Source organism: Rhinolophus sinicus, linkage group LG07 (genome assembly GCF_036562045.2).
Source record: "Rhinolophus sinicus isolate RSC01 linkage group LG07, ASM3656204v1, whole genome shotgun sequence".
In the NCBI taxonomy this organism is placed as follows: domain Eukaryota; kingdom Metazoa; phylum Chordata; class Mammalia; order Chiroptera; family Rhinolophidae; genus Rhinolophus; species Rhinolophus sinicus.
In genome coordinates, this window is record NC_133757.1 from 70,992,769 (window position 1) to 71,015,493 (window position 22,725).

Here is a 22,725-nt window from a genome sequence, read left to right on the forward strand (position 1 = left end):
TGGCGGAAATGCAGGGAGTGTGTGGGGGAAGGGACTTCGGGGCTGCAGGCCCAGCTTCTGCAAGGGGAGAGGCATCTGGTGCTTGTTTTTGGCTGCCCATAACAATAACCATAGCTATCATTTGTGGCACAGTCTTTAACAGGCTCAGGTACAATCCTTTGCGCTTTACATAATCTTCACCAATCCCCTGGCTAAGTGGCTGGGCATGACTGTTCAAACAGGGCTAATTGTGGACCTACCACATTGTGGTATGGTGAGAACTGAGTGACGTAATAGACATGAAGGAATGAGCACCATGCCTGGCTCACAAAGACGCAACAAATCAGCTCAGGGTTCCCCCCACTGCTCACACTGGGGCCAGGTCACTCTGTGGGGGGCCGTCCTGGGCACTGTGGGGTGTTAAGCAGCATCCCTGGTCCCTCTCACTCAATGCCAGGAGCACCCCCCATCGTGACAACCACAGATGTCTCCAGATGTTGCCAAGTGTCCCCTTGGGGACAGAAATGCCCTGACTTAACTACTAATTTTGTAGATGATTTACTTTAGGAAAACAGCTAAATTGGCATGTTGGGCTGAAAGGCTGTGTTCAGGTCAGTCTGAAAGCTCAATTGAAATGGTGTCCTCGGAAAGGCCTTTTGAAGGTCACAGTGCCCCACCAAATATCCCTGTTGTATTGGCCTTTCCTGAATGCCGCCTTATCTTCCTAAAGGGCAGGGTCAGGCAGCAAATAAGACAGTTCCCTGGCAGGGACCTGTCCTTCAGGCTGCTTGAGGGAGGGTCCCCTCCCCCACCCCAAAGAACTCCCAGCTGGAGGGCACGCCCTCTAAGCCAGGGGTCAGCAGACCCTGTCTGTAAAAGGCCCAATAGTAAATATTTATCTCTGGGGACTTCTCACCTCTACCATTGGAGTGGGAAAGCAGCCATAAACGGTATGTAAATGAGTGGGCATGTTTCTGGAGGAGTCACAATACACTTTATTTATAAAAACAGGTTCAGGCCAGAACTGTCAGGTGTGCCATAGTGTGCCAATCACCCTGTGCTTTGATCCAGCCTCTGGTTTGGTGCAGTCAGGTTTTACTGTCAGGAACAGCACTGTCGTGGAATGTGCTAGAACAGGTCCCCCAGGGCAGTGCGATGAAGCAGTTTTTCCAGAGCAGGGATGCTCAAACTGTTTAGTCTCAGTCTTTCCAACCTCCAAAGCGATTGAGGACCCCAAAGAGCTTTTGGTGACGTGACTTAGATCCATCGTTTTTGCTATACTAGAAACTGGAAGGTGAAGAAAATTTCCAGCCTGAGAATACATGCGTGCACATTTCCTTTGGCATAAGCATGGTGGCATCATCCTGCATCACTTAGGCTCCTCTGTACCCCTGTGAGACTATGGCCCCCAAATATTGCTCCAGGGCATATTCTCAGCTGTGTCCCCGTGGGGTCAAAGGGCATAGTTCACTTGTCATGCCCCATTCGCCCTCTCCATGTGCATGAGGGGCTAGGATGGGAGGGAGGGGTCACGCTTGGCCTTGAAGTGCTGTCCTCTGCTCACTGCTTCCTGAGTGGGAAGTTGTGTCCCCTCTGCCATACCTGGGACCCTGCTTCTTGCGTTTTCTTCTCTCTAGTCGCTCTGTCTGGCCTGCACCTCAGGTTGCTGCAGAGGCCTGGAGGCTGACATGGGAAGGTGGGGGGCCGGGGCTGCATCCCTAGGAAGAGAGGCAGAGAGGTTTCCCACTTCCTCTCTCCTTGAGCTCTAGGTCCATCTTGGTACAAGGCTCACACCACCCTCGTTAAGATCCTGCAATCTGGTTTGTATCCCATCCACCTCTAAGCCAACCAGAGAGCCATCACATGCCAAACCCAGTGGCATTTATTTTCTACCCTCTTGTGTTTTTGGGCAGCACCCAGCACCCTGAAAAGTATCACTGAAAAATGTCACGGGGCAGTGAGTGGGCAGACACAGTAAACATGACGAGCTTGTAATCCAAGTTTCCAAAAGGAACCGGGTGTTTAGTTATTAAATCATGTATGTGATTAGTTTTACATGATGCTCGTGGCTCAAAATTTCAAATGTCCAGGAAGCATACTTGGATTAAAAGAGAGAGACATAATTTAAATACGGTCGGCAGTTCTGCCTTTAGGCCTGAATCGGCACTACAGGGTTAACTGCCCAAAGCCACATGTAGTGAGTCCTCTGTATCCGCGGGTTTCGTATCCATGGATTCAGTCAACCGTGGATCAAAAATATCCAGGGAGAAAATCCCAGAAAGTTCCAAAAAGCAAAACCTGAATTTGCCAAGCACTGAGCACTACGCTGAATTTATACAATCGATGTCTAGGCAGACCCTGCTGTGTGTAGCCTGTGTGCAAACAGATCTAGGGACAGCTACAGATTTTACAACAGGCAAGTTCAGGGATTTTCACTGGAAATTTGGTTATGTGGAATTTTTTTTTTTTTTTAATTTTCTTTTTTTTAAAATCAAAGTTTTTTTTGTTTTTTTTTTTAAGATTTTATTGGGGAAGGGAAACAGGACTTTATTGGGGAACAGTGTGTACTTCCAGGCCTTTTTTTCCCAAGTCAAGTTGTTGTCCTTTGAATCTTAGTTGTGGATGGTTCTGTTCAGCTTCAAGTTGTTGTCCTTTCAGTCTTAGTTGTGGAGGGCACAGCTCAGCTCCAGGTCCAGTTGCCGTTGCTAGTTGCAGTGGGCACAGCCCACCATCCCTTGCGGGAGTCGAACTGGAAACCTTGTGGTTGAGAGCCTACTTGTGGTTGAGAAGACGCACTCCAACCCGCCCCACCATCCCTTGTGGGACTCGAGGAATTGAACTGGAAACCTTGTGGTTGAGAGCCCACTGGCCCATGTGGGAATCGAACCAGCAGCCTTCGGAGTTAGGAGCACGGAGCTCTAACCGCCTGAGCCACCGGGCCGGCCCCGGTTATGTAGAATTTTAACGCCAGGTTTACTTTTAACATTAGAATCTCTAATATAAGGTACAGCTCACTTGTCATTCAGCTTTTATAGCTTTTATTAATGCTGTTAGCCTCAGTTGGCATTTTAGGATCTTGATAATGAACCCACACACTTAGATTGTGCCATCACATCACGTGGACACATTGGCGTGAGGCAGGCCTGGGCCCAGCCTCTCTTCCCCCATGGTTCCTGAATGGTTCTTTGGGGGAGGGGTGGGGGAGGGGCATACACACATACCTCGCCATAGCAAACAGTCATGCACACTTCTTCCTACTGACTGCAGTGCCCTTCTGGAACTTTCCAGAAGGGGCCTTTGGAAGCAGCCAGACCAGCTTGTGAATTATGTCCTGAAGGTGGAGCTCTGGCCCAGCCCGTGTCCCCTTCCCTGCCCACGACCTGCCATGTTTGTGCCTCTGTCCCCCCCCTTGCACTGGGAGGCACATCGCCGCTTCCGTGGAGCGCAGTCCTGAGCAAGTCAGTATGCTTCTGTCAGCCTGGCTTCCTGACCAGTCAGGGATGCAAGGGCCCTCGTCAGGCCCAGCGAGGGGCTCAAGCGTTGGGAGGCGTCAGTAAAATACCATGAGAGGATCAGTGTGTGTGCTGAAGCCAAACCAGGATTCCTCCTGCCTCAGACTCTACGTGACCCGTCCTTTCCCTCCCACTATGTAACCCCAGGCACTGGCCATTATGGAGCATTCTATCTCATCTCTTAGCTCTGCCCCCCACCTTGGCCTCTCTTCTCTCCAGCATGGCCTCTGTCCGCTGCTCTTGGTGAAACAGAAATCTGACCGCGTGCTCCCTCCTGGCTTAGCTTTGTCCCTGCCTCTCTGTTGTCCAGGTGGCTGGGTTTATGTCCCATCCTCTGAAATTGTCCTTGTTTCCCTTGATGTGTGTGGGAGACCCTTCTACTCTGCTGTGTTTCACTGTCGCACACAGCTGTGTAATACTCCTTTGTATGAGTCAGCCAGTTTTGCTTATAAATAATGCTGCTGTGAGCATACTAGGGACACTGGTGTCCGTATTCCTCTGGCACACATGTGAGGGTCTCTAGCTCACTGGGTCTCACTGTGGGGTTACTCTGCCCCTCCAAGAGACACTAGGCCATGTCTAGGGACATCTGTGATGGTCATGACTGGGGGTACTCCTGTCATCGTATGTGGGTAAAGGCCAGGGATGCTGCTCAATGCCCCACAGAGAATGACCCGCCCTCAAATGAGGAGGTGTCTGCCTAACCATGGACCTGCTGGGCCCTGGGGTGAGAGCATCTTGTTTGTCCTTTGTCCTTTTTAGTGCCGTTTGGCTTGTCCTCTGCTGGTTTCTCTGTCAGTTATACTGGGGACACTTGTCTCTCCATCTTTCTTTTTTAATTAACAAACTTTATCTTTTAGAGCAATTTTAATTTCTCAGCAAAACGAAGAGACTGGTTCCAAGATTTCCCATATGCTCCTCCCCCATAGGCACAGCCTCCCCTACTGGTGACATCAGGCACCAGAGTGGTGCATTTGTGACAACTGATGAATCTACACTGACACATCGTCATCAACCGAGGTCCGTAATTGACATTAGGAAGTCACTCTTGGTATCATAAATCCCATGGGTTTGGACAAATGTATGAGGACATGTATCCAATATTATATCGTACAGTCCTAAAGTCCTAAAGTCCTCTGTGCCACACCTCGTCATCCCTCCTGCCACCTCTGAGCATCCGCTGATCCTTTCACTGTCTTCATAGTTTTGCCTTTTTTAGAGTCATATACAGATGCTCCTTGATTATGATGGGTTATGTCCCGATATACCCATCATCGTAAGCTGAAAATACCGTAAGTGGAAAACGCATCAAATACACTACCGAACATCACAGGTAGCCCAGCCTTCTGTAAACGTGCTCACTTACGTTAACCTCCAGCTGGCCACAGTCGTCTCATTGCTGCCACCCGGCGTCACAGGAGAGTATCGTACTGCCTATCGCTAGCCCTGGAAAAGATCCAAATTCCAGATTCGAAATACAGTTTCTACTGAATTTGTATCGCTGTCACACCAATGCAAAGTTGAAAAATTGTAAGTTGAACCCTTGTAAGTTGGAGACTGTCTGTATTTGGGATCATATGTAGCCTTTTCAGACTGTCTTCTCTCTTTTTTTTCCTTCACATGTGTAATTCACATATTCAGTATTCTCTATATTCCTAGAAGTTTGTGACCATCACCAAGTCAATTTTAGGACTTTTCATCACCTCCAAAGGAAACCCTGCACCTTTTAGCTATCACTCCCCTAGTCTCCATCTTCCTCCCCCAACTCCTGGCAAACGCTAACCCACGTCCTGTCTCTGAATTTGCCTGTTGTGGACATTTCATATTGCTGGAATTATACCGTGTGGCTTTTTGTGTCCGGCTTCTCTCATGAGCACTGTGTGTTCAAGGTCCATCCACGGTGTGGCGAGTGTCAGCGCCTCCCTCCTTTTCATAGCTGAGTAATATTCCGTTGTCTGGATGGACCATCAATGGACAGTTGGGTTGTTTCCACCCTGAAGTTACTGTGAACAGGGGTGCACAGGTTGACTTGTCTGTCTCTTCTCATCTGTGTCACCTCTACCCGGTGTCATGGCTATCCTGTGTTGCCCTGTGTTGGAGGGCTGGCGCTAGTCTCATTCCCTGGCTACCTGTGGTACCTGGGCAGTGCCAGGCATATCAGAGGCTCACTTCATGCTGGGTGAGCAGGTAGAGTGTGCCTTGGACATCTGGGGGTCTTTAGAGGGGCCCTGGCAGCCCCTGCAGCTATAGGCAAGTATTGATGTGTTGAGGTGCATTTATCTGGGAGAGAGGGGTCCTTATCTGTCAGATTCTCAAGTTTGTGATGAAGAAAGAAGAATAACCACTGGAGTGAAGGATCACCTTGGACTCTGGAACCTGCCGCCATTGTGACCCCCAGGGCTGTGTGCATATTAATGGCAACCAGCCCTTTGAACCCACCAGCTTTTGGTGAAAATTGGGAAGGAGGCAAAGTTAATCTTTTGTGTATGATTCTCTTTCTTTTCCCTTTTCTTTAGGGCACTACTTCTGAACCAGGTTGTCTGCTTGCAGAGGGCACTGGGCATCTGGGGACATTTGTGGTTGTCACAAGTGGGGGTGCTCCTGGCATCAAGGGAGTGGGGCCAGGGACGCTGCTCAGCACCCCACAGTGCCTAGGACGGCCCCACAGAGAATGATTGGCCCCAAGGTCACAGTGCCCCAGGGTTGGGGGCAGGCCTGCCTTAGGGGCATTTGGATAGAACAAGATACACTGGCAGATCCTTATTGGGTGTTGGTGGAGTGCCATGGGACAGTTTCTAATAAAAGGTCACTCCTTGTCCTTTTGTGCCACCGGGATGCCACTCAGAAGACAAAACTCCCTTCCACACCTGCTGAGTCACACCCAGGGTACAGATTGTTGAGCTGTGCTGGCCATGGGGTCCTGTTAGGCGAACAGTGTGGGCGAAATTAGCATAAAGGGGTTAATAGAGGGGTGGAGTTAATGGGTCAGAGCAGCTGCCCTGAATGGGCTATTTGAGCTGGAGCCTTCCAAAGGAAACTGGTGGATTTGGGGGGGGTTGTCTTTGGGTTCACGTAGGCCAGGTCTCCCCCCCTCAGCACAGCTGACATGAGGGCTGGGTCATTGTGGGGGGCTGTCCTGGGCACGGGGATTTTTTGCAGCATATCTGGCCCCACCCACTCGATGCCAGGAGCACCCCCCGTCAACCCCACCTTGTTGTGACAACCACAGATGTCCCCAGACATCGCACACCAGTGTCCCCTGGGAGCAGGATCACCCTTGATTGAGAACCAGTGATAAAGGCAATGATGCATGTTTACTACAATAAAAGTTGAAAAACATAAAGTATTAAGAAAATCTCTTTGATACCCAGTGTGTGTCCACATCACAGGGGCACGGGATTATGCTGTGTACTCATGGGGACATTCACTGTATGGCACCAGGAGTCCTCATTTGAGAGGGTCTAGGGATCCTGCAGAAGGGGTATCAGCAGCAGTGGACAGGTGTTCTAATTTTTTTTTTTAATTGGGGGATATTGGGGAACAGTGTGTTTTTCCAGAACCTGTCACCTCCAAGTCAAGTCATTGTCCTTCAGTCTAGTTGTGGAGGGCGCAGCTCAGTTCCAAGTCCAGTTGCCGTTTTTCAGTCTTTAGTTGCAGGGAGCACAGCCCACCATCCCATGCGGGAATTGAACCGTCAACTTTGTTAAGAGCTCGCGCTATAACCAACTGAACCATCTGGCCGCCCCTCCTGAAGCTCAGCGGCTGCTCGTTGTCTTCAGTCTAGTTGTGGAGGGCGCAGCTCACTGGCCCGTGTGGGAATCAAACCGGCAATCCTGTTCAGAGATCGCACTCTAACCAATTGAGCCATCTGGCCACCCCAGCAGTGGGCAGGTTTTTTTTTGTTTTGTTTTGTTTTTTAATTTTACTAGTTTCAGGTGCACAAGACAAAGCAATACTTAGACGTTTATCATTTATATCCCGCACACTGTGATCCCCCTCCCCCTGGGCAGGTTTTATTGTCCCATAAGCCGAGAGCAGATTAGGTCCTTTTCTCGGGTGTGTTCCCGCTGCCCGGCGCTCAGCAGACATACACTAAATGTGTGGCAGGTAAGTGACTTCTGTCTTATGTCTCTGCAGATGGAGGATGGCCACACCCTCTTTGACTATGACGTTCGCCTTAATGACACCATCCAGCTTCTGGTCCGGCAAAGCCTTGTACTCCCCGCCAGCAGCAGCAAGGAGCGGGACTCTGAGCTTTCTGACACAGATTCCGGCTGCTGCCTGGGCCAGAGCGAGTCAGACAAGTCCTCCAACAGCGGCGAGGCGACCATGGAGACGGATGGGAAGGCGGGCTTAGCGGATGAGGATGTATGGGACGAGACAGAGCTCGGCCTGTACAAGGTGAGGCTCCTGCAGAAGGGTTGGGGGTACTCCCTGTCAGGCTAGTCTCTGCACCCCCAGGAAACACTCTCCAGGCCCATGCCCCCCGCCCCCACCCTGCAGCCACAAGCTCATGCGGGCCAGCCAGCTCCCCTCCATCCCTTTGGGCACCCCCAGTCCTGCCGTGAAAACCTGAAGCTTCTGAGGTTTTTTGGTCAGGAACAACACTACTCCAGATTCCTTCTTGCTCCCTGAGCAGAATCCCTGGTCTGGGCCTGCAGATGTCTTCTCTGTGGCCTCTGCAATGGCTGTAAAAGTTCTGAATTTGCTACCACCTTCTAAGATGATGAAATTTCACAAAATGATCTGGATTCCCAACTTCTCTTGAAAAAGGGGCAGTTCTGGCCTCCTTGGTGGGCACAGCAAGGGTGATCCTGCCCCTTTAGGACACTGGCAACATCTGGGCACACCTGAGGTTGTCACGACTGGGGGTGCTGCTGACATAAGCTAGTGGGTGGGGCCAGAGGTGCTGCTCAACACCCCACAGTGTCCAGGACGGCCCTCACATTAGAGAGTGACCAGGCCCCAAATGGCCACAGTGCCTGAGACACCTCACTGCATGAGAAAGCCCACTGCATGCATTTGGGTTTGCGGCCCAGGCCTGAAGCATCCGGTACCAAGAACCAAAACAGGTCCTTGTCAGTGCTGCTGATCAGAGTTCCTTCCCTGGGCTGGATGAGAGAGTTTCTTTTTCCTCGCAGGTCAATGAGTACGTGGACGCTCGGGACACGAACATGGGAGCCTGGTTTGAGGCGCAGGTTGTCAGGGTGACAAGGAAGGCACCGTCCCAGGACGAGCCCTGCAGTTCGACCTCTTGCTCAACCCTGGAAGAGGACGTCATTTATCACGTGAAATATGACGAGTGAGTGTCGTGGGCAGGTGGCCCTGGAGTTTGGTATAGCCTTGGGGATTTGGGGCCCCCACACTCACACTCTCAAACTACACAGGAGGCCACCCCTAGAGGTCTAACGTCACAGAGACCCAAAGCTGGGCTGACCCCTCCTTAGCTCTCTTTTGAGAATTCTGCTCTGATCTTCCAGGCAGAATCGCACCATTTCCTGTTTTATGTTCATAACTGCGTGTTACTGTGTGAAACCACCTTACGTGTTGTTTGTCCTCTCCTTCACTGCAATGCGGGAGTATTTATTGAGCACTTGGTATGTGCCAGGCCCTGTGCTGGGCACAGGGCAATGGTGAACACAGAGGGTGATTTACTAGGCTTAGGCCGCTGTAACAACATACCACATGATGGGGGGCTTAAACATCAGACATTTATTTTCACAGTTCTGGAGGCTGGAAGTCCAAGATCAAGGTGTTGGCAGGTATATGGCCGTCTTTTCACTGTGTCCTCACATGGCCTTTTCTCTGGACACCTGGAAAGAGAATTCTGTGGTCTCCTCTTTTAAGGATACCAATCCCATCAGATTAGGGCCCCAACCATATGATCTCATTTAACCTTAATTGCCTCCCTAAAGAACCCATCTCCAAATAGAATCACATTGGAGGGTAGGGCTTTAATACAGAGGGTGTCAAAAAAATATATACACGTTTTAAGAAAGGAAAAAAAACTATTAAAACTGTAATACTCAATATATACCCATAACAAAAGATGAATACAAGTCGTGTTTGACTTCTGCAATTACAAGAGGTGCTCGAAATAGTTACCATCAGCTTTTAGACACTTCTTTTTTTTTTCCTTCCCTTCCGTCTCCCCCGTCCCTTCCGTTCAAGCCGTTGTTTCTCAGTCTAGTTGTGTAGGACACAGCTCCCTGGCCCATGCTGGTGTTAGGAGCCTTGCACTCCCGATGGCTGCCGGCCACTCATGGCAGCATATGGCAGCTCACAGCAGCCCAGATCACAATCTTAGCTGTAGAGGGGGCAGCTCACTGGCCCATGTGGGAATCGAACCGGTGACCTCCATGTTAGGAGCATGGTGCTCCAACCACCGGAGCCACCAGGCCGGCCCTCTAGACACTTCTGATGACCGTGAACTACTGTTTGAGAAACGATGACCAAAGCGTCCACTTGTATACGTTTTTTTTGGCGCTGCTGGTATATGAAGTTGGGAAGGGATACAGTTCAGTCTATAACAACGCAAACATGCTTGCCTGCAAGGTGCTCACATTCTAGGGGTCTTGGGCTTCATCTGGGACTCCCTACTGCCTACTCCCGTTTCTGGCATATCCTAAGCTTAGCTCCATAAAATTGGAGTAATTGAATGAGTGAATCACAGTAGATGCAAGATTCCCATACTCTTGGTTAGAGGTTGCAAACTTCAGCCCCAGGGCCAAATCTGGCCCACCACCTGTTTGGTAAGTAAAGCTTTATTGAAACACATCAGTGCCCATTTGTTTGCATATTGCAATATGCAATGGCATATCATCTGAGACGGCTTTCTTGGTGATTGCTGCAGGGTGAGTATTCATGACAGACCTTCTAGTTTACAAAGCCAAAAATATATGCTATCTGGCCCTTTTGTTCTTGGTGGTTTACTAGTGAAAATAATGAGCACCAGGCAATACAGCAGTCTTGGAGTTGTCCCCCTCCTTTTACTGGGATATTCTTTCATATCCAGATAATGACTTCCTATTGTATGCTAATATCCAATGTATTATATTTACATAAATGAAAAAATGTACCTCTACAAAAATCTTTCAATATGTGCATGTGGAAAAAGTTAAAGTTTTTCCCTTCCCAAATTTCTTTTTGTATCAGTTTCCCAGGGCTGCCATAACAAAGTGCCATAGGCTGGGTGACATAAAAACAGTTCATTCTCTCACAGTTGAGGCTAGAAGTCCCAAATCAAGGTGCAGGCAGGGTCGTGATTTTTCCGAAATCTGTAGGGGAAGATCCTTCCTGCCTCTTCCAGCTTCTGGTGGTGGCTGGCAGTCCTTGGCTTGTGGCTGTGTCACTCCAGTCATTTTCTGTCACTCTTTCCTTCTTATAAGGACACCAGTCATTGGATTAAGGCAGCATGACCTCATCTTAACTTGTAATCAAATTAACATCTGAAAAGACCCTATTTCCAAATAATGTTCCTTTCCCAGGTACCAGAGTTAGGCCTACATATCTTTTTGGGGGAACGTAGATCAATCCATAACACTTCTGTAATTGAAACATGTCTTTTGTACCTGTGAATTTTTGACAACAGCAAATGAGATAATTGGAGAGGGGGCGAAACATGCTTCTGTGATGAGAATAACCCAAATCTGTGTCATGTATGACCTTCTCTGCCTCGGCTCCTCTCTCCGTGGAGGGAATGTGGCCCAGTGTTACCCTGGGGTTTGAGCATGGGCTTTTCCTCCCAGCTACCCGGAGAATGGAGTGGTCCAGATGAGTTCCCGGGACGTCCGTGCCCGTGCCCGACATATCTTCAAGTGGCAGGAGCTGGAGGTGGGCCAGGAGGTCATGCTCAACTACAACCCTGACAACCCGAAGGATCGGGGCTTCTGGTATGACGCGGAGATCGTGCGGAAGCGTGAGACGCGGACAGCACGGGAGCTGTATGCCAATGTCAGGCTCGGGTAAGTGGCCGTCCCGCCAGCGCTCTGGGCGCGGCCCTCGGCCTCTGCTGGACCTTCTGGCTCACCGCCTGGTGATCTCTCTCAGGCTGACCCCCTCACACTGCTTCTGTCTCTGCATCCCAGGTGGAGAGTTCAGCCTTCCTTGTTCTCTTTTGTTTGTTTTAGATTTTGCAAATAAGTAAAAATTTTAAATGTGTCAAAACCCAGAAGGTACCAAAAGTCACACAGTGGATATTCTCCCTTCTTTTACCTGGAGACATGACTGTCCCAGAGACATTCGGTGCATAAACAAGCATAAACATACACATAAATAAGTCCACGTGATGGTGTGCTCCACATCCCAGGCCAGCAGACTCAGGTCTACGGGCCAGATCCAGCCCTCTGTTTTGGCAAATAAAGGTTTATTGGCACAGTCACGCCCATCTGTTTGCCTATTATCTGTGGCTGCTTTTGTGTTGGAAGGGCCGATTTGAGTAGTAGGGAAAGAGACCAAAAACATTTACTCTTTGGCCCTTTGCTGAAAATGTTTGCCAGGCTCTGTTCTACCTTGCTTTTCTCTCTCTCAATCCCTCTCTCCCACCCCTCCCCCTCTGTAAAATACATGACAGAAAACCATGCTAACCACTTTTGAGTACACTTTAGTGGCATTAAGTATATTGGCACTGTTGTGCGACCATCAACACTATCCCATTTCCAGAACTTTCTTATTGTCCCAAACAGAAACTGTATCCCCTCTGCTCCCCCAGCCCCCGGCACCACCATCTACTTCCTGTCTCTCTGAATCTGACTCCTCTGGGGACCTCCTATGAGTGGGATCACACAGTATTTGTCCTTCTGTGTCTGGCTCATTTCACTGAACATCATGTCCTCAGGGTTCATCCAGGTAGTAGCAGGCGTCAGACTTCTTTCTTGTGGATGAATAATCTTCCATTGTGTGTGTCTAATATTGACATGAATATAGGGCAGAAGTGTCCTAAGCACAGACACAAGTGTAAAAGCTATGGGGCAGGGCTAATCCTGGTCCGAACATGGCCTGGTGAGGTGGCCAGTGGGCTGAAGTGGAGGGAGAGCAGGAGGGAGGAGTCATACTGGAAGCCTCCACTGTCTGGACATTCAGGGCCTGGCCAGGAGTGGTATGGGATTGGTGTTTCTTCTCTGTGTCTGGCAGCCCCTGAAGTTGTGGAGCACAGGAGCCGTAGCACACAGTGGCCTACAGGGGGCAGTGTGGCAGCAGGGGCCCCCAGGGGGAAGGCCTCAGTGACGTTACTGTTCAAAAATAACCAGCTTTTTGTTTCACTGCTTTTCTCTATTGTTTCCAATATCATTGATTTCTGCTCTCATCCTTTTGCTTTTCTCCCTTCTCCTTTCTTTGGATGGATTTTGCTTTTTTTCCAGTTTCTTGTGGTAGCGACTTTTCCTGTTTTCTAACATAAGCATCTTAATGCTGTAAGTTCTCCTCTCAGCAGTGCCTTAACTGCTTTCCATGAATTCTGCTCTGTTATATTTTTCTTTTTACTCAATTCTCTATTTTATTTCTTTTGAGACTTCCTCTTTGACTCCTGGCTTATTTAGAAGTGTGTTTAATTGCCAAGTGTTTAGAGATTTTTGCATTGTCCTGCTGTAGTTTGACTTAATTATGTCCAAAGAACGTAGTCTAGATGATTTCAGTTCTTCTAAATTTGTTGAGGTTTATTTTATGGCCCAGAATAGGGTCCATCTTAGTGAATATTCCATGGTTGTTTGGGGGAAAATAAGTATATTCTGTCGTTAGCTGGAATGTGCTGTTTATATTAATTAGATTGGTTAGATTAGTTAGGTTAGTTAGAGTGGTTGATTGTGTTCTGATTTAATTCTTGCTGCTTTTCTGTCCAGTATTTCCATCAGTTGCCAAGGGTGTCGAAGTCCCTGCTATAATTGTGCATTTGTTCATTTCTCCTTTCAGCTTCATAAGTAAGAGGCTCTGTTGTTTGGTGTGTACACATTTAGGATACTTATGCCTTCCTGGTTGATCAGTCTTTTTATCATTATGTGTCGCTCGTCTCTGTCGTGTTTCCCCGAAAATAAGACCTAGCCGGACCATCAGCTCTAATGTGTCATTTGGAGCAAAAATTAATACAAGACCTGGTATTATATTATACCCAGTCTTACAGTAAAATAAGACCAGATATTATATTGTATTTTGTATTATATAAAACCCGGTCTTATTTTACTACATTAATTTTTACTCCAAAAGACGCATTAGAGCTGATTGTCCGGCTAGGTCTTATTTTCAGGGAAACACGGTAGTAATTTACTTTGCTCTGAAACCTACTTTTTCTGAGGGGGGTATTATGTATGTCTTGAATACGCTTGTTTCTGTTTTTTTTTAAGTGAATGTTTACATGTTGTGTCTTTTTAAAATCGTTACTTTCAACACACATAGTTGAATTTGAAGTATCTTGTAAATAGCATGTAATTGGGTCTCTTTTTATCTACTTTGTCAGTCTTTGCCTTTCACTTGGCATATTTAGACCATTTACATTTAAAGTCATTATTGGTATGTTAGGGCTTAAGTCTGTCATTTTATTTTTCTTTCTCTTTTTCTTTTTTCTTTTATTTTATTTTTAATTATTTTTTATTTATTTTTCCCCCCCTTCTTCCGCCTCCCCCCGCCCACTCCGGTTCAAGCCATTGTTTCTCAGTCTAGTTGTGTAGGACACAGCTCTCTGGCCCATGCTGGTGTTATGAACCTTGCGCTCCGCTGGCCACTCATGATGACAGCTGGCCACTCACACTGGCTACCTGCTGCTCCTGGTAGCACACGGCAGCTCGCAGCAGCTCATGCCAACCTCTGGCTGCTCATGGCAGTCCAGCTTCAGGGAGAGCTGTTGTTCACAATCTTGAACCGGCGACCTTGGCATTAGGAGCATGGTACTCCAACCATCTGAGCCACCGGGCCGGCCCGCCGTGTTTTTTTTGTTTCTTGTTCCTCTGTTTCTCTTCTTTCCTTCCTAGGGGGTTACTTAAATGTTTTTTAGGATTCTATCTTGATTTATTTCAGTCTTTGGAGCATATTGCTTTGTATAGTTTTCTTAGTGGTTTCTCTGGATTTTACCTTATAAACGTGTGACATACTGGTGTCACTTTTACCACTTTGAGGGAAGTGTGGAAACCTTTCTTCAGTTTAGGTCCCTTTATTATTACTTATTGTCTTGAGCATCGGATGATGTTACTATTTTTATTTCAATCATCACATGGTTTAAGAAACTTGTAAGGAGGTTAATCTATTTTATGTACCCATATTTATACTTTTTCTGTTGCTTTTTCTTTCTTCCTTTTTGAACTAAGATTCTTTCCCTTACAATTTCGTATCTATTTGAAGAACTTCCTTTAGTTATTCTGTAAGAGTGGGTCTGCTACTGTGTTCCCCCAAAAATAAGACCCAGCCGGACAATCAGCTCTAATGCATCTTGTGGAGCAAAAATTAATATAAGACCCGATCTTATTTTCCTATAAGACCGGGTCTTATATAATGTAAGACCGGGTCTTACATTAATTTTTGCTCCAAAAGACACATTAGAGCTGATTGTCCGGCTGGGTCTTACTTTGGGGGAAACGCGGTAGCAGCGAATTCTTTTAATTTTCCTTCATCTGAGTGCTTCCACCCCCTACCTCGTTAACATTTAAGTAACTCCCAAGCATTTTATCCATAAATATTTTAGAACACATTTCTTAAAAATGACTCATAAAGAAATGTAGTTATAATGGTATTATTACAACCTAAAAATTAACAGTAATTTCTTAACATATATCTAGAAATTGTTTTTCTAATTTTCTCTCTTTTTTTTTTTTAAAACCATTTGTTTGACCAGGATCTAAGTAATGCCACAGATTTCAGTTAGGTCGATATATATCTTTTAACTCTCTTCTATCTTTAGGTTTCCTGTCCTCCCCTTTTTTCCCTTTTCCTTAACGATTTATTTGAGCAAACCTCGTCGTTTGCCCCATAGAACTTCTGCAGTCTGTTTTCCCATCTGCATCCTCATGGTGTCATTTCCTTTGTTCCTCTGTCCCCGTTTCCTGTGAAGTGGTGGTTAGATCTGGACCTGTGCTGTCTAGTTCCATAGCTATGGGCCACATGTGCTACCGAGCACTTGAAATGTGGCCAGTACACACTGAGAAGTGCCACGAGTGTAAAAGGCAACACCAGATTTTCAAGACTTAGTGCTGAAAAAGACTAGAAAAGCTTATTAGTAATTCTTTACTATTAATTACATATTGAAATAATATTTTGTGAACACTGGGTTACATAAAACATTCAAGTGAATTCTGGGTGTTCTTTTTAAGTGTGGTTACTAGAGAATGTAGTCACACACGTGATGTGTTTGTGGCTCGCGTTCGGTTTCCATTGCATGTTGCCAATGCAGAGGTCAGGTTGATCCCCAGGGGTCATTTTAACTTAGAGGAGATTTTGTATTTTGACATAGGCACACGGACCAGACTTTACCTTTATGGTTTTTTTCATGATGGGCTCTGTTTAATCGGCCTTGCCTGCCCTAAGGTTAGAACTTATTCTCAATGCAGCACGTACTGAAACTTTTATGTGCTGTTTTCTGTCACCTTGTGTCTGATTTAGCAGGACTTGAATTGGCAAGGGAAGTAGTTAAGTGAATGCACACGGCCCAGAGAAGCTTCTTATTTGATATAATTAGAACCAGAAGTGTTCCTATGCTCTGAGAATGTGCTAGGTGGCCAAGTCCCCTCTGAGGGGCCTCAGCAGGGCTGGCCAGCCGGAATGTTCTAATGGCTTGTTTCTCACAGGGATAATTCTCTCAATGACTGTCGCATCATCTTTGTGGATGAAGTCTTCAAGATTGAGCGCCCAGGCGAGGGGAGCCCCATGGTTGAAAACCCGATGAGAAGTGAGTCCTGATCCTACCCTTCTGTGTCTCCCACGTTGGTCATGGGGCGGGGGCTCCTGTCCTTTGTTTGGCCGGCCCTGCCCGTGCTGACCCTGGCTCCCGTGTCCAGGGAAGAGCGGGCCCTCCTGTAAGCATTGCAAGGACGACCAGAGCAAGATCTGCCGTGTGTGTGCCTGCCACCTGTGTGGGGGCAAGCAGGACCCTGACAAGCAGCTCCTTTGTGACGAGTGCGACATGGCCTTCCACACATACTGTCTCTGCCCGCCCCTCAGCAGCATTCCCACGGAGAACGAGTGGTGAGTGAATGCCTTGTCCCCTCCAGAGACGGGCTTGGGGCTGTGGCGCTCAGCCATCTGGGTTGGGGGTCTGGCAGGTGCCAGGAAATGAGGCTAATGTTGTCTGTCACCTCGTAACCCCATGACGGGCAATGATAGATATTGGTTGAGGGAACGTCCTGTGTTCCAGGCATGGCCTAGTCCTCCGCAGGGAAGGAGACTGCAGATAGGAACCAAAGAACCGGGCGTCCGGGCATTGCCTAAGAGCTCTTGTCCACGATGCTCTTGGCATGCTGTGGTGACAGAGGCAAGAGTTCAGTTTCCATGCTCTTGCCCTCACGTGGACAGGTGCTCACTTGGGTAGTAAATGGAGAACTGTGATTGGATGGCCGTCAGCTGTAACCAGGGAGCCATTGGCCACTAATATAACTGCTGTGGCTACGCTAGCAGAAAAATGGGGGCTAGCAAGAAGATGGTGGCTGAGCTAGCAAGCGGCAGAGTGTGGATTGCGGATTGCAGAGAGGTGGATTGCAGTTAGCAAGTGAGGTTGGTTGGCAGAGAAGGGGACGGCGGGTTGCGGATCGTGTGGTTCCTGCTTCCTGTGTCTCCAACCCAGCTGCCAGAGAGAATATAGTGGTATGACTCCCCTATCTGTGGCTCCCTGGGTGTTCCTTTTTGGCCTCATCATATCCTGCGTTCTTATGTGGGGAGCGGGAGCAGAGACCCCGCCTGACACCCTGCATGACACACGCGTACTGATAACCTGACAGAAAGATGATGCGCCAGGCTCTGGTCTAAGACCCTAACCTGTTGACTAACGGAGTTGTCGCTACAACTCAGAAGTCACTGTTCACCCCTGCCTTGTGGAGATGGGGAAACAGTCCACGGCCGTGAGACATACCCACCAAATTTCCCCGTGTTTCCCACACCCCATCTGGATTTAGTCCTAGTGTGGCACCGTGAAATTCCCAGTGGGAGAGGGATGAGAGTGTGCTGTCCATGAGAATGTTCTGTGGTGACGGAAATGTTCTTGTTCCACACTGCCCACGGTGGTTGCCACTTGCCACACGTGGCTCCTGACCACTTCATATGTGGCACCTATGACTGAGGACCTGTGAGTCTTTAATGAATTTAAAAGTAAATGGCCCCACATCTTGGACAGCATAGGATAGTAGGGAGCCAGTCATTTCTGTAGGACTAGTGGGAGCTGGGTGGGCTGAGGGCTGGAGGTGGTGACATCTCTGTTGTCACAGGTATTGCCCTGAGTGTCGCAATGATGCCAGCGAGGTGGTGCTGGCAGGGGAGAAGCTGAAAGAGAGTAAGAAGAAGGCGAAGATGGCGTCGGCCACGTCATCATCGCAGCGGGACTGGGGCAAGGTGAGGTAGCCCCCTCGCCCCACGCATCCCTGGCTGCCCTTCGTGTCCTCCTGCACCCACTCATGCTGCTCTTCCCTCTGTTTCTGGAATGGACAGGGCATGGCATGTGTGGGCCGCACCAAAGAGTGCACCATCGTTCCGTCTAACCACTACGGACCCATCCCGGGGATCCCCGTGGGCACCATGTGGAGGTTCAGAGTCCAGGTACCTCAAATATCCCAGGTTCTGGGGCTCGGCCGACAGGCACTGGCCTTCTGGAAGCCTCTCCACCCGGGCGAGGGCTGACCCTTGAGCAGGTGGTGGGGCTGGAATTCAAGCCAGCTCCTGTGCTGCGGCGTGTTTGAGAGGTTCTTATAATAGGCGTGAGGCATTCAGAGGGAGTCAGGCGACTGTCTCTGGAGGCGGGAGCAAGGAGGTGGGGTTGGGCTTTTTTATAGCAGCCAGTCTAAATGTGCCATTGTTTCTTGGTGATTTGCAGGTCAGCGAGTCGGGGGTCCATCGGCCTCATGTGGCGGGCATCCACGGCCGGAGCAATGATGGAGCGTACTCCTTGGTCCTGGCAGGGGGGTACGAGGATGATGTGGTGAGTGGGATGTTGTTTTATTTTTCAGTTGTGATAAAACACATAACGTACAGTTTTAAGTGCACCATTTCTAAGCACACAGCTCAGTGGCATTAAGCACATTCACATTGTTGTGCAACCATCCCCACCATCCATCTCCAGAACTTTCTCATCTTCCCAAACTGAAACTCTGTCCCCATTAAACACTCCCCTGCCCATCCCCAAGACCCGGGCACCACCATTACTTACTGTCTCTAGGGATTTGATTCCTGGGGACCTCCTGTGAGTGGAATCACACAGTATTTGTCCTTCTGTGTCTGACTTATTTCACTGAGCATCATGTCCTCAGGGTTCATCCAGGTAGTAGCAGGTGTCAGAGTGTCCTTCCTCTTTAAGGCTGAATAATATTCCATTGTCTGGCTGGACCACACTGTGTTTGTCCATCATCTGTGGAGGGACACTTGGGTTCCTTCCACCTCTTGGCTGTTGTGAATCACGCTGCTGTGAACATGGGCATGCAAACATCGCTGAAAGACCCTGCTTTCAATTCTTTTGTGTATAGACCCAGAAATGGAATTGCTGGATCGTATTGTAATTCTATTTTCCATGTTTTGAAGACCTTCCATATCGTTTTCCACAGCAGCTGCACTATTTTCCATTCCCACCAACAGTGCACAAGGTTTTGATTTCTCTATATCCTCGCCCACACTGATTATTTTCTGTTTCTTTGACAGTTGAACTCCTAGTGGGTGTTGTGGGTTTATTTTCAGTGGAGTCTCTGCTCTTTGTGGAGGGTTCAGCTTGCCCTTCTGTTTCAGGACCATGGGAATTCGTTCACGTACACAGGGAGCGGTGGTCGAGACCTTTCTGGCAACAAGCGGACAGCAGAACAGTCCTGTGATCAGAAACTCACCAACACCAACAGGTTAGCAGAAACCTGATTTTCTTATTTTTTCACCAACTCGCTTCTGCCCCGTCCTCTGGCAGCTACACAGAGGGAAAGGGGTTGGTTCTATTTTGGGGGGTCATGTCCAGGAAGTTAGATCCCCATTAAGAATGTGGTGGAATGTAAGGATGCTAAATGTCTTTCTTTCTTTCTCTGTCTGCTGAAGCCTTGTGAGTCATTCAGATGCATTAAAGTAAATTTTTCTCCTTAGAGGCCGGATTGTAAAGCTTTTTGGCTTTGTGGGTCACATGATCTCTGTTGCAGCCAGTTAACTCTGCCACCGTAGTACAAAAGCATCTGCAGAGCCTATGTTAAGGAACGATAATGGCTGTGTTCCAGTAAAACTTTATGTGCAAAACCAAGCAGTGGGAGTTTGCTGTCCCCCAGTTGCAGGATGGGAAAGGACTTTTTAAGCATACCACAGTACCATAAAGCCCAAAGGAGAAGACAGATTTGATGACCTAAATATTATAAATTGCATCAGTAAAACCCGTAAGTGAAAAAGGTAGATGACTGGGGAAAAGTCTGCAACAAACATTGACACATGATTGTTATGTCCTTATATGTAAAGAGCTGCTGCAGATCAGTAAGGAAAAAGAACAAGTAAAAAAGCAAAAGACATATCGATCATTCACAAAAGAAGTAGAAATCTCCAGTGACCATGAAAAGTTGTTCAACTTTAGTAATGAAAGAAATACAAATTGAAGTGATGATGTTGAGATACTTTTTATTTGCCCTGTGAAATTAGCCAAAAATTCTGAAATGTTGAGAAATGAAGCCATAGACTTGTGTTTCACCTTTGGTAGAAATACAAGTTGGTACCATCTTTCCGGAAAGCTCTTGAAAATGTTCTTAATGACCTTATAACTCTACTTTGAACGTGTGTTTATGAGACATGGGAAGCTGAAAATCTTATGAGTAGTAATTTCTTAACCATTGCCTAAAACAGCGTAATATCAGTATATGACTACCTGAAAAAAGGAGGGGAGGGGTGAATGGTTCATTTATTGTACATGTATTTATCTAGTAGAATATTTTAATTTCAGTAGCTGTTAAAAACTGTGTTTTCAGAGAAGAATGTGAGGAACTACACGTGAACTAACATTGAGTAATACAAGCGGGACTCAAAACTCCTTTAAGAAATGTGTTCTCTGAAAAGTGCTGCTTGTACCTAGAAAAGAGCGCGTCGTTGCAGCTCGTTTCTTTCACCCCCGATAAGGCTGAGTGCTGAGCCTGGCCTCTGGTCAGCTCACCCCAGTCCCCTATGCCCTTGGGCGGGACAGCCCTTTGGCTGGTGCCTATTTGCTGCTGCCTCTTTTCCTTGATGGTGTCTTCCCCACATGGTGTGTTAATGGCCTGTGGTTTCAGTAACAAAATACCGCAAACTGAGTGATTTAAAAAAAATTTATTCTTGTACCTTTCTGGAGGCCCAAAGCCGTTAAATCAAGGTGTCACGGGGCCACACTCTCTTTGAAATTGCTGTGGGAGGGACCTTCCTGTCTCTTCCAGCTTCTGGTGGCTGCCAGCAACTCTTGGTGTCCCTTGGCTTATGGCTGCAGCACTCTAACCTGTGTCTCTGTCTTCACATGGTGTCCTCTCCTATGGACACCTTGTCTGTGTCTCAATTTCCTTTTCTTATAAGGACATTGGATTTAGGCCACTCCCCCCGCCCCAACCATTCTGACCATGTCTGAAGTCGACTCCAACTGCAAGCACCCGTTTTCCAAAGAAGGTCACACTCATAGCCTCCAGGGCTTAGGATGCGAACCTCTCTTTCTGGAGGACGCAGTCCAACCTATAACATGTGGCCCCGGCTGTCCTCGCAGGGCACTGGCTCTCAACTGCAGTGCCCCCATCAACGACCGCAAAGGGGCGGAGGCCAAGGACTGGCGGTCCGGGAAGCCAGTCCGGGTGGTGCGCAACGTCAAGGGCCGCAAGCACAGCAAGTATGCCCCCACGGAGGGCAACCGCTACGATGGCATCTACAAGGTGAGTGGTCCTCCCTGCGCCTGCCCGCCGCGTCACCTCCGGGCTGACGACACTGACATGGGCTTGCTTTCCACAGGTCGTGAGGTACTGGCCTGAGAAGGGGAAATCGGGCTTCCTGGTATGGCGCTATCTCCTGCGGAGGGATGACAATGAACCTGGCCCCTGGACAAAGGAAGGGAAGGACCGGATCAAGAAGCTGGGGCTGACCATGCAGGTGCGTGGGAACTGGGGGCCCAGCTCTAGACGCCCCTGGCCCATCTAGCACCTAATGCCTGCACGGCCTGGGCTAGCCTTGTCTTCCGGTCGGTTCTTGGGGGTCATGGCAGGAGCCAGCACCAAGGAGGACTGGGCGGTGTGTGCTCAGCCAGCCAGGGCCTGCCTTCTCGGCCCAGAAGCTCTCCTGGGTCTCTCTCATCCTAAATGACGTCCAGGCGCCGAGCTGGCCACACCTGGCTGGCTGCCCCATTTCTGTTCTTGAGCCAGTGGACTTTGGGGATGGGCAGATTGTGTTGCGCCTTCGCGTTCATAGTTTTGGAGTTGAGAACCAGGCTTATCTTGGTTGTACTAGTAGATGGGTTTGTCCGAAATCAATTTGGACCCTCCTCCCCGCCTTCCCCGCAAAAAAGCAGAAGCAAACCAACAAAACCGGTGAAATACAGAGAGGTCTAAGTGTAAAGATACGGAACATTGATCCCTCGCAGCTACCGCTCACCTCTTTGCAGAAAAGGACTCTTCCATCTTCAGAGAATTCACCCTGTGCCGGGATGAGGCTTTTGGCACTATAATTATGGTGTTTTCTGTCATTATGGTGAGGTGCTTTATCGCTGATAACTGTGGTGGGACTATTTAAGGAATCTTAATTGCCGTTGAGAGTCTGATAGCACCTACCCCTTGGGGGAGGTTACAAGGAGTTGTCTTTTGAACATAAGTTTGTACTATGGGGAATTTCAGAAGCTGAGGAAGTGGGGAGAAAAACAGCCGTGGGGCGGGAACATCAGCATCTGGTGGGAGTAGGGTTTTTATTTATGACTTCAGTCTTCATTGCAAATTAGTGTTGCTTTTAAAGAAGGTTGGCGATTTCTTGATGAGCCATTTCAGAATCAGACATGACTGTAGGTGCCTCAGGGATGGGGTTATAATCAGCTCATGCCTGTTAGGCCTTGGAGGAGCCCAAGGGTCATCAGCATGGGGTTGGTTGGAGAGCTAAGGCCCTGGGATCA

The 22,725-nt window shown here is 48.3% G+C and overlaps 1 protein-coding gene across 6 annotated transcripts in view; it reads left to right on the forward strand.

The window, feature by feature from the left end:
- Positions 1-22,725, forward strand: part of UHRF1 (ubiquitin like with PHD and ring finger domains 1) — a 59,572-nt gene that overhangs the window by 28,756 nt on the left and 8,091 nt on the right. For all 6 annotated transcript variants that reach the window (XM_074337626.1, XM_019744192.2, XM_019744194.2 and 3 more), the window contains 11 exons: positions 7,629-7,892; positions 8,633-8,793; positions 11,240-11,455; positions 16,256-16,356; positions 16,466-16,652; positions 17,885-18,008; positions 18,105-18,212; positions 18,487-18,591; positions 19,389-19,495; positions 21,343-21,505; positions 21,582-21,719. In XM_074337626.1, the coding sequence (XP_074193727.1) occupies positions 7,629-7,892; positions 8,633-8,793; positions 11,240-11,455; positions 16,256-16,356; positions 16,466-16,652; positions 17,885-18,008; positions 18,105-18,212; positions 18,487-18,591; positions 19,389-19,495; positions 21,343-21,505; positions 21,582-21,719 (1,674 nt within the window). The remainder of the gene's footprint in view (positions 1-7,628; positions 7,893-8,632; positions 8,794-11,239; positions 11,456-16,255; positions 16,357-16,465; positions 16,653-17,884; positions 18,009-18,104; positions 18,213-18,486; positions 18,592-19,388; positions 19,496-21,342; positions 21,506-21,581; positions 21,720-22,725) is intronic.